Source organism: Papaver somniferum, unplaced genomic scaffold (assembly GCF_003573695.1).
Source record: "Papaver somniferum cultivar HN1 unplaced genomic scaffold, ASM357369v1 unplaced-scaffold_107, whole genome shotgun sequence".
Lineage (NCBI taxonomy): Eukaryota > Viridiplantae > Streptophyta > Magnoliopsida > Ranunculales > Papaveraceae > Papaver > Papaver somniferum.
The window spans coordinates 11,192,164-11,204,426 of record NW_020619603.1 but is presented as its reverse complement, the minus strand read 5'-3'; the positions used below and the strand labels follow the sequence as shown (position 1 = coordinate 11,204,426).

At 36.6% G+C, this 12,263-nt stretch overlaps 1 protein-coding gene and 1 pseudogene across 1 annotated transcript; both read left to right on the top strand.

Annotated features, from left to right (window-relative positions):
• Nucleotides 1-363: 363 nt before the first annotated feature.
• Nucleotides 364-2,402, top strand: LOC113328215 (solute carrier family 25 member 44-like). The gene has a single exon (XM_026575316.1). It carries the CDS (start codon nucleotides 1,098-1,100, stop codon nucleotides 2,178-2,180), a length of 1,083 nt encoding a protein of 360 aa, XP_026431101.1. The 5' UTR covers nucleotides 364-1,097; the 3' UTR covers nucleotides 2,181-2,402.
• Nucleotides 2,403-10,163: 7,761 nt separating this feature from the next.
• Nucleotides 10,164-11,728, top strand: LOC113328058 (annotated as a pseudogene).
• Nucleotides 11,729-12,263: the final 535 nt, after the last annotated feature.

The following is a 12,263-nucleotide window of genomic DNA, read 5'->3' as shown; positions in this document are numbered from 1 at the left end:
AGAAATCAATGATATTGGTTTCGGTTTTGATTTGGCTAGAAACCGAACGAAAACCGAGCATAAACATCCCTAATCTTAATACATTTCTACAAACTTCCAGCTGATTAAAAAAGACCGGCACCATCAAAATGCTGAGCCGGGTGAGGTGAAAAGGAACCATAAATAAATTAAAAAAAAACTCGGAAAAGTGTAATAACCAAGTTTGGTTTCCCGAAAAGGCATCATCGTAATATCATATATGGGATTGGACTGACACGTCAGATACGTGTCTCTCCTGCCCATCTACCACCGCACAACCCTTCAAGAAACCCTAACAAACATCATCTTCAAGCCGATCCGAGGCACGTGTCCTTAATCTCCTCTAGAAACGATCTTCAAATATCTCTCAGATTTTGTGGTTAACGAGAAAAAAACTCTCCATCAAATTCCGCCACCACTTTCTCTCAATCTTTCACTCTCCTGAAATTTTCTAACATCTCCTACTTTCTCTCTGTCTCATGTCCAAAACCTCCTTCTCAGATTCATTCTTCTTTGTGAGAATCATCTAGATTGGTTTGATTATCGGAGTATTGTTACTGCAGAAATGAAAAAACAAGGATTGACAATTTTTACTATCAACGATTATCATTGCTATCTTCTGCTTCTGGTAAGAATTATCAATCCGTTTTTTTCATTTTCAAAGGAAGATGATGTTTAATCCTTTGATTCTTGTTAGTGTTATTCGATCCAAAATCTGGTTTCACAGAAGAAAACTATCACAATTACTTACAGTAGAGTGAAGGAAACAGCGAATTTTAGAGTAATTTGTCGAAATTTCTGAGAATTTTTGTCTCTGTTTTTGTCAAATCCAAGATCTGTGTCAAATAGAGTTATTATCGATCTCTGTTATATAGTTTTTTTTTTTGAAGGGATTCTTTCAGGGTTTTATTCAAAAAAAATTTTTGGATTCTGTACAGTTTTTTTTAGAGTGATTTTGAGATCTGGGTTTGGTTTTGATTTTTGTATAGTTTTTTCAAGGGTTTAGTGGGTAATTTGGTAAGTTTTTTCTTCAATTTTGGTTCTGGGGGATTTCTGGATTGTGGTTCAAAGTGGCGAAGATGAGTTTAAGCACCGCTGCCGATGAAGATTCGGCACAAGAGATACATTTACCAGCAGATATAGATTGGAAAATGCTTGACAAATCGAAATTCTTCTTTCTCGGTGCGGCGTTGTTTTCAGGTGTATCAGCAACATTATACCCTGTTGTAGTACTCAAGACCAGGCAACAAGTATGTCCAGCGCAATCTTCTTGTGCCAAAATTGGGATGTCGATGTTACGGCGTGAAGGTTTTCGTGGGCTATATCGGGGATTTGGGACGTCGTTGACAGGGACGATTCCGGCTAGAGCGCTATACATGACTGCATTAGAGGTTACAAAGAGTAATGTTGGTATTGCAACCGTGAGATTGGGTTTTCCTGAGCCAACTGCTGCTGCAATTGCTAATGCAGTTGCTGGTTTGAGTGCTGCTATGGCTGCGCAAATTGTTTGGACTCCAATTGATGTTGTAAGTCAGAGACTTATGGTTCAAGGTGGTTGTATGAATCAAATGGAGAAGAATGGGAAGAACCTGAATGTGAATGCGTCGGCGTCATCGAATTGTAAATACCGTGGTGGAATCGATGCGTTCAGGAAAATTCTCAATGCAGATGGTATTAGAGGATTATACAGAGGGTTTGGTATGTCAATATTAACTTATGCACCATCAAATGCTGTGTGGTGGGCATCATACTCCGTCACCCAGAGACTTGTTTGGGGTGGAGTTGGTTGTTATTTCTGTAAAAAGGAAGAGAATATCAATGAGAATGGTAGTAGTGTGAGTAGTTTCCGGCCTGATTCGAAAACTGTAATGGCAGTTCAAGGATTAAGTGCAGCAATGGCTGGTGGTGTTTCAGCTTTAATTACAATGCCGCTTGATACAATCAAGACTAGATTACAGGTCCTCGACGGAGAAGGGAACGATAAACGGCCTCTGACAATCGGACAGACTGTCAAGAATTTAGTAAGAGAAGGTGGTTGGTCTGCTTGTTACAGAGGATTAGGTCCTAGATGGGCTTCAATGTCTATGTCTGCTACTACTATGATCACAACTTATGAATTTCTTAAACGTATGTCTGCGAAAAATCAAGAAAGCTTAACATGATATGATGATCAAGATAAAGTTTAGTTCTCTAATCTCTGCTAGCTTATATAACTTGATCAAAACAGAGTTTTGTTCTCTATATCTGTTTGGGGTTTGGGGTTTTTTCTCTGTTTTGTTGTTCTTTTGTTTTAATCTCATTGTATTATCTTTTTTTCTTCTTCTAGTATTATGTATAAAAAATGTTATTAAGAGGAAGTTAAGAAAAGGGGTCTTGTTATCAAATTCATGGTCTCCAATAACTTGGGCTCATAATCTTTTCTCAATGTGAGTGAAATTTGGTAGGGGTGAAGTTACTTTGATGTACTCCACTAATTATAGTTAATGAAATAAATTAGTCATTTGGAGAATCTTAATTAAAGAAAAGCAGAAATCAGAAACTCAAGATTCTTCTACAAATGGTGTTCGTCTGTTTGATGAAGTCTTATGGATAAGATTTTTGTAGGGTTGGGTAAGATATCTGCATTTGCAAGTTGAAATTTGTTTAGTATTCTGCACTCTGTAGGAATTGATTAATTTTTATCTTAAAACTTAAAAGGCTATTAGTTTGTCACTAACTGATATCTGATTGTGGAAGTGGCACCCTTTATGTCTGATTTTTCTAGTTGGGATATTGAGATTTTGGATAACATGTGCACCTACCAACTGGGTCTTAGAATAATAAAGAACAGCTGTGCTCTGTTTAGGTTGCAATGCTGCACACCTTTGGATTGAGGAACTGGTTTTAAAGGAACGATTTTTTGGGACCATGGTTTTTTTGGGACCATGGTTTTATTTTGGTTAAGACATTAGAAGTAAATCTAGGTCACCTCTTATCTGGATATTTATATTAATACCTAAATTACCCTCCTGATTAGTTTTGGGTGATGATTAGTTGTGTTAATAATAGTTAGTGTAATGATTAGTGAGATGATTAAGTTAAAGATAATTAGTGAGATTAAAAAATCAGATGTTTTTTTAAAGAAGTAGAATTATTGAGAGAGTAAAGTTAGAGAAGATGAAGAAGGAAAACATGAAAAACGATAGATTTTACCAACACAATCGGAGGAAGGGTATTTGGGTGCCCAGGTGTGCTTCAAACTTAGATAATGTTGGTTGAATTGCTCCAAACTTTCAAAAAAAATGAGAATTTTTATGTAGATTTGGGTCAGTTCGGTTACCATATGTCAAGAACATGTAACCGAACACGCCTGAAGTGTAGTTCGGTTACATTTTTCAAACACGCAGGTTACCGAACTCGCTCGTTAATGCAGATTTTGGTCGTACAGTGTAATGTCGGTTACCTAGGATAAAATGGTAGGTAACCGAACTTTGAACTTAACAATTTATTTGGGTACATCTTGTGTGTTTGGTTAGTTCGCAAACTTCAACGTAACCAAATTCCCAACCGAACTGCAGGTTAAAAGTAACCTAGTATTAAAGATATCAGTTTTGGCTAATGCACCAAATAAATAAAAGTAATAAGTGGTACTTGCATGCTCTGCAATGGAAATATGTACAAGTTTCTAGTAACTCTTTTAACCAGCCCATTAGTCAAAGCCCAATTCACAGCCTAGTTTCTAGTTTAAAGTTGGAACATGCACTTGAAAATCCTTCCACATACCTAGAACTCTCTGACCACAAAGACTGAACACAAACAACTAGTTAAAACCATCTCCAAATTTCCCCAGCAAAGTATACAAACGCCTCATTCCTCACGCCAACCCCGAAACCGTTCGGGGAATTACCGATCCTGAACGCTATCTATAATATGAAACCTACACAAGTAATAATATGCAATGCCCAAATACAACAAAAATAATACCAATCACACAACACCAAGGATTAAGGGCAAACTTGTACTATCACAAATAATGGGCTACAACGATATCTCCCAAATTGGGATTTCACGCAACTTGAAGGTGCATATAGCATTTGGATAACAATGCCATTTTTCTCTACTCACCACTAATGATGGATTACCAAATTCTTTACCAAATAATTAGGTAGGTTCAGCCAAAAAAAAACGAAAAAAATGAGAAACTTATTACTATTAGGATTTGAATAACCCCTTTAAAGAGATGTAGGATGTGGTGGATAAATCTTCACCAACCAAACCGATTCTTTGCTAGTTAATCCTTCTTCTCCAAGCTCACAAAATCTTCATCAAGCTCCTCTAATGGTGGTTGTCTTTTTTTTTTTTCTCTATTTCTTCTTGTTTTCTCACAGCAGCAAAACCTCCTCTCTGTTTTGCTCGCACGGCTTCCTTCGTGTTTCACAAACAAGATATATATATATATATATATATATATATATAAACCACGTTTTCATTTCTTAACTTACCTCCTTTATTTAACCCCCCTTATTTGACTAAGGGACATGTGACTATTGGGCCATAAGGAGTGACCAGCTCAACAATCTCCCCATGACGACTTATGACGAGGTAACTGTCTTATGACGAGGTAACTGTCACCACCGCATCTGCCTTGCTGCAAAAATGGACATGCTTGTACTTCGGTAGTGATTTTATCATCATATCAGAACCACTGTCATTTGTATGGATCTTCTCAACTAGCTCCCTCTTCTTATCAAATTCCATCAGCTTCACCTAGGTTATATATAACTTGCTGCACTTCTTGCCTCTTGCAATGACCTTGGAGCCCTTGGTTAGCTAGAATTACCCATCACTTAAGGAATTGGTGTACCCTTCCTCATCTTACATTCCCGGTGACATAAGATCCAAGCAGAGATCTGGTACATGTTGTACGTTTTTGAGAACTAATGTGAAACTGACACTAGTCTCAACTTTCACATCACTCATTCTTACCATTTTCAAAACGCCACTGTTTCCCGATCTGGCTGAGCCAAAATCACCATCCTTGTAGGAGGAAAACACATCTTCTCGAGGAGTAGCATGGTGGTAAGATACAACTGAATCTACCACCTATTCTGAATCAGAAACTACAGAACTCAAACACATATCATTGCAATCAGACAATAAAATAATATCACCAATATCTACTGCAACACCTATAACATCCTTGTCTCTGTTATTTCCATCTCAGTCTTGCTTAGACTTCTTGCGACAGTTCCAACATTCAACATCTTTTCTACTTTTTCTTCTCCTATGCTTCTTTGTAACAAGAGCTTCTGAATGAGACGAGTCTGATGACTTCCTTCTAACTTCTCCGTTTAACAAACTACTTGTTGCAATAGCCATAGTTAAGATCAATGTCACATATGACACTCCTTTTCTTGGTCATATGTTGCTGCATCATTGGATAGATGTAGCTTCATTTATCATGCCGCTCATTAGACCTGTAATGAGAGAAAGGATATATAAATATTTCATCATTACTAATGGGTACCGGATTACTGGTGATGGTACCAAATTATTGCATATAAGACAAATAAAAAATGATGGTACCGAATCCCATATCCTATTAGCAACTTTGGAAAATTTGAACCAGTAGAAGTAATTTGTACAACCAACCCACTCTATCCAGTAACTATGGATAACGAGGTTTAAACTTTAAATTGGAGCCAACTGACAAAAATCGAAACGAGATAAAAGTAAACAGTGTACCTTCCACGTACAAACACTTCTCACACTAAGTTTTGCGCAACTAAGAGCTCTCAACCCAAAATCCCTTCTCGGAGTTCCTTAATGGGCTTACCTAAAGATATCCGTGACTACTCTTCAGCTAGATGTCGATTCTAGCGGGCGGAAGCTTCAATACTAAGGCTGGAGAAGGAACTGACCTTTCGCCATAATACTCCGATACAATTTTGGACTGTCTCTATACACTTAAACTCTGAACATGTACATTTCTCAGAGAACACTCTAATTCATTAACTTGTGCACCACACAGCACTTTCACCACCACTCATCTTACGCAACTCAAAAACTCACGGTAGGAAGTGATGAGCTTTCTACTCTCACTAATCACTAAGGAGAGCTTTGCTCTCATCCCACACTATTAGGACTCAACCTCCACTTGACACTCTCACTCTCACTTGAGTGACTGCAAATGAGGATCATCAACTTCTACTTATACTTACAATTGCCGAACCATATAATCCTAAAACATTCAAGACAACCGACTTCACATGGCCTAAAAAGAACCATAATATTGGGCGTACCAAAAACTTTACAGGCATACAAAGTCATTTTCCTAATCAGGGTGTATTGATAAGGGGTGTCTAATGGGTATGAATGACCTATATACCCTTAAACACTTCGAAAATATTGATTTATAGGCTTTAGGTTCGGCTGACTCGTGTTGATGAGTTATCAGCCGAACTTCCCGCTGTATACTGAATTCTTTCGATCTTGTTTTGATCATAACTTCTTCGTCCAATGTCGGAATGACCTCATTCTTTTTGCGTTATCTTCGTATTTTCGTTCTCTTGAAGATGAAGATAAAATATACTTGATTTTAATGGGTTAAAATCTACGATTTTCATTATATAAGCTGAACCATTAACATTTTTTATTCCGGATCTCTCAAGAATAGGTTCGGCTTACATCTATGAGCCGAACCAACCCATTGATGAACAGTTCGGCTTACATCTATGAGCCGAACCTCACATAATTTTTCTTCCAGATCACACAGGACTAGGTTCGGCTCATTATGATATTTTTAAACAAGCCGAACTAGTTGGTTCGGCTCATAACAATAACACTTTCAGCTTGCCGAATTGTTCATTAGTTGTCAATATCCAGGTTTCAGATCAAGGTTCGGCGCATAATTTAGGTGAGTTGTGAGCCAAACATAGGTTCGGCGCATAATTTAGTTGCGTTGTGAGCCGAACCTAGGTTCGGCGCATAATGTTGTTGTTTTTTAAGCCGAACGGTTCTTCAAATTTTCAGCCTGAAAGTGTATATGAACAGTTCGGCTGATACGATTTTCATTATATAAGCCGAACCATTAACATTTTTTATTCCAGAACTCTCAGGAATAGGTTCGGCTTTCTATGAAAATTTTATACAAGCCGAACTAGTGTCTAGCAAATGTTCGGCGCATACCTAAACAGTTTCAGCTAGCCGAACTGTTCATAAAGGGATCAGTTCGGCTCATAAATGTAAGTCGAACCTTTTCATCCTCCATTGAATCATTCTCGTAATCTAGGAAATCAATCATTTGGGAATCATTGTTGTAGTTGATGTGTATTTTCCTAGGTTTTTTAGATGATATATGACACTCCTCATCCTCCATTGAATCAAGAATTAGAATTTTCTCACTTTCTCCTTCTCTTTCTCTCCTTCTTAACTAAACCAAAACTCTTTGATTTTTTTTCCCCAAATTTTTCATCTAAACAACTCTTTTAATTCTGAAAATTATTTTAATCACTAAACAAAATATTTAATCACTAATCAAGATTAGTAACACTAATACGTAAAGGACAGATTTGCCATTAAAAATTTTTTGGGTTAAGGGGTTATCTGATTTTGCTATTTCACAATCTTTTTTGTCTTCATTCAATATTCCTTGGAAGATTTTGGTATGCCCAATATTATGGTTCTAGATTTTTCTTGGCAAGCACTCTTGAGAACTACTGCACCAACTTGGACTTGTTGGGCTTCACTTATGAAGTCCGTATGGGTATCGGCAACACCGACTTCATGTTCTCGATTTCAATTTTCTTTATCTTTTTCGCTGCTTAATTGCTTATTATGACTATTTTGATCAACTCCTATCCCATGTGGCTGCCAAGACTGTCGCAGTCTTCCCAATGTGCACATACCCGTGCATCTGGCTTTCCACTTGGACCTGCATTTCTTTGCCGCATCATATGTCAGCAAACTAGCGTCCAAACTAGGCTTTTCTCCTTTTTACCCAAACTGCTTTATAAGTGAGTATTTTCGAAGAATTCTCATTTCCACCCTCAATGGAAACCCCTCACAAACTGCTTTAAAAGCGCGCATTTTCGAAGAATTTTCATTTCCGCTACCATAAACGATTTCACGTTCTCCTTGCTCTCCAAAAGAAGTGATATTATATGTCTTCCCTGCTTTTAATTTGAATCATTTTATTTGGGACCATGATTTTTTTGTGGGGATTATGATTCTATTTTAGGCAAGACATTATAAGTAATCCTAAGTCACCCCTTATCTAAATGTTTTTTAATACCAAACTTATCCTCCTTAACTAAATGTGTTAGTTTAATGATTAATTAGTTATTAGTTAATGATTAGTGTGATTAGTAATGATTAGTGATTAGTATGATTAGTTACCATTAAGAAGTTCTATTACAAAAAAATTGAAAATTTTCTTTGCGAGAAATTTTAAATTTTCTTTGCGAGAAATTTTAAATTTTTTTGCGATTAAGTTGGTTACCCAAATTTATGACCAAAAACGAACTTAATGATTATTGATTAGTATGATTAGTAACGATTAGTTACCAGCAAGAAGTTAGGTTACAAAAAATTGAAATTTTTCCTTGCGATCAAACCGAACTCTATATTTGGTGTGACCATTAAATAGTTCGGTTATAAAAAAATTTAAAACTTTTTACGATCAAACCGAACTTAAAGTTCGGCTAAGAAACATTTTTTGCGACGTCACCGAACTAAAGTTTGGTTGGGAATTTTTTTTTGCAACTAACCGAACTATTAGGATTCGGTTGGGAAATGTTTTTTGCTACTAACCGAACTATTAGGGTTCTGTTGGGATTTTTTTTTTTTTGCGAAATAGCCATACTTTTCTTCATGTTCATCATTTCCATTAGGTTTGGTTAGTTCGACAAAGTTTTTCACATAATTCCTAGCCGAACTTCTCTATGCAATTTCCATTTTCAACTCATTTTGATGGTTAATACTCATTTTTCAATCGAACGAGGAACGTCAAACAAAGAGAGAAGAAGAGGAGGATAATTTATTTTTTCAAAACTCAAAAATTTCGATTCCTCCCTATTTTTGTTTTTGATTTTGATTTTGATTAATAGATTCATTTAGATTAGATATACAAAACTAGTTATAAAACCCCTAGGTGAACAAACTAGTGATAAGAAAAAACCGGTCATATTATTTCTACCAAATAAAAACCGTTTCAAATAAAACTGGGACAAAAACCCCAAGCCAAATAATAATGTGTAAATTTAATTTTTGTTACTTTAAAAAAAGACAAACATGCCCTTGACCTTTTCTTCTTCTTCTCTGATTTCTTTTTTCTTCTTTCTTCCGTCTCCTTCTCCCACCACCATCAGAGGAAAAAAAATCTATTTAATAGAATAGATTGAGAGAAACACCCTCCTTCGTGTGAAATTCTAGGGATTCCTTTCTGAAGAAGAATTAGGGTTTCACCCACAATCATAAAATCGATCGACTATTCTGAACATTCAGCGTGTTTGAAATTCTTGGTATGTTTTTAATTTTCAAGGATCTGTTGATTTTGGGAAAAATTTCAAGATCTGTTGAATTCTGTAATTTTTTTAAATTTTTTTTTTCATTTTTGTTGATGGGTTCTTCTTTTTGTTGTTGATGCTGATTATTTAGATTAAAGATGTTTGGAAGAGCGCCCAAGAAAAGTGATAACACAAAGTACTATGAGGTACTTGGAGTACCAAAGACTGCTTCACCTGAAGATTTGAAGAAGGCTTACAGAAAGGCTGCCATTAAGAATCATCCTGATAAGGGTGGAGATCCAGAAATGGTATTGTGTTTTTTCTATTAGATTATTCCTGATCTAGTAGGGAATCAGTAACTTTGTTAATTACTGTAGATATAATTAAGAATTTCTCTTGGTTTTACATTTCGAACGTATAGAGGTTGCAAAGGTCAGACCCTGTGTATGTTTTGTTTACTCGATTTTGTTGGTCGTGTCTATGCCCTTCATTTCAGACTATTATTTGGGCTGGGCAACTGAATTTTGAGATAGCTAGTAGATGCTTGAATGATTTAGGATGTCGGGTTTTTTCTGGTTGGTTTGTTGATTTGTGTATGTTTTAATTTGTTCTCTGGGGCAGTCAAAAAGGGGTGTTTATTGAGCATTGTAATATTTCTCTCAATGCAGTTCAAGGAGTTGGCCCAGGCTTATGAGGTTTTGAGTGATCCAGAGAAACGTGAAATTTATGATCAGTATGGTGAGGATGCGCTCAAGGAAGGAATGGGAGGAGGTGGTGGTGGCCACGACCCCTTTGACATCTTCTCATCTTTCTTTCGAGGAGGAAGCCCATTTGGAGGTAGGTGGAGATATCATTTTCTAATGGGTTAATGTTTTTACTAAATTTATTTATGAAAGTGAAAAGTATTCATGATGTTTGCAATTTGTTTACCGTTAGGTGGTGGCAGCAGCAGAGGAAGGATGCAGAGGAGGGGAGAAGATGTTATGCATTCTCTTAAGGTGTCCCTGGAGGATCTTTACAGTGGAACATCAAAGAAATTGTCCTTCTCTCGCAATTCCATCTGCTCCAAGTGCACTGGGTAAGTTTTGTTAGACTGGTGCTTTCCATTGCTAGTTTAAGGATACTTTCCTTAACTGGCTTCTGTCTGCTGTAATCTTATTCTTTACTCTTTTGTATTCCAGAAAGGGTTCAAAATCTGGTGCTTCAATGAAATGTTCTGGTTGCCAAGGTTCTGGCATGAAAGTTTCTATCAGGCACCTAGGTCCCTCTATGATCCAGCAGATGCAACATCCTTGTAATGAGTGTAAGGGTACTGGAGAGACCATCAGCGATAAGGATCGCTGCCCTCAATGCAAAGGTGAGAAGGTTGTCCAGGAGAAGAAGGTGTTGGAAGTGCATGTTGAGAAGGGAATGCATAATGGACAGAAGATTACCTTCCCTGGAGAGGCCGATGAAGCGGTACACAGTAGACTGTTTACTGGGATGTGTTAGCTTTTGTGTTTGGCTTTACAAATTTATTGATTATGTCTTCTTTCGTGTTGCAGCCAGAAACTGTCACTGGGATATAGTTTTTGTCTTGGCTCAGAAAGATCATCCCAAGTTTAAGCAAAAGGGTGATGATTTGTTTGTGGATCACACATTGTCCATGACTGAAGCCCTCTGTGGATTTGTTTGTGTATAGTCAGTAACATATGAATTGGTATGAAGTAAAGCAAATAGGCTAAGCATCATGGGCATGGGTACACAATTTACACTCACGATGGAGTGATGGGAAATAGCTAGTTACTTACTTAGAGTAATCCCGAAATAAAGAAAAATATAGAAAGATAATCTTATTATGTTAACCTAGGAGAGGGTGGTTCCACGAAGAAAGAGTTGTGTTTATGTCTCCTTTAGTTATAATTAGCTCGTTAATTGCTAGACTTTGGTCGTAAAGAAGGAACATTTTTATTTTTGAAAGACATGGTGGAAGGTTGGTTGTTCTTGTTGGTGAATGAGTATGTTGCACCAGTCTAAGGAACAAAGTCATGTTCATGTTTAAGATTTAGTTATGATGATTTAGGAGCTAAATATGTAACATATTGATTTTTGATATAGCATAGAGCATGGATCTGTGTTGCTGTCTTGGCTAGGGCTACAAGGATGAGAAGAAGATGTTCAATGAAGCAGATGGTGCTGCTGTGGATAGACGGAGGATGAAAGTAGAGCTGAGTTATAGCAGATGATGCTGTAAACTAGAGAAGAAATGAAGCTTAAATGAAGTGCAGCTACTGATGAATTCTGATGAAACCAATTATGGTTTCATCTTATTTATGATGAAACCATAATCGGTTTCATCGTATTTATGCTGGAACCAAAATAGGTTTCATCATTTGTTGTTGGAACCCTTCTTGGTTTCATCATTTTTTACTGTTGTTTATTTGGTTTCGTTTGCTATATGAACATTATACTTGTACCTTACTTTCTTACATACAGTTATTGGTAGTTGTACTTACCATCAAGATGTTTCTTTTACGGATGAACTAGCACAAACTTACAGTTGAAACTTCATTTAAACATGGTTCCTATATCACACATGAGTTTAAATCTTTTTTAAGTTTGGTTTGAAATCGAACACACAACTAAATCAATTCGACAAGAAAAAATGAATTCAACGGTTGAAACCATTCATAAGCAATTGAAATCTCTTAGAAAATATTATAAGCATTTTGACAGGAAATATATAATGTTGCAAAATGCTATCACAACTTTCTAACAAGT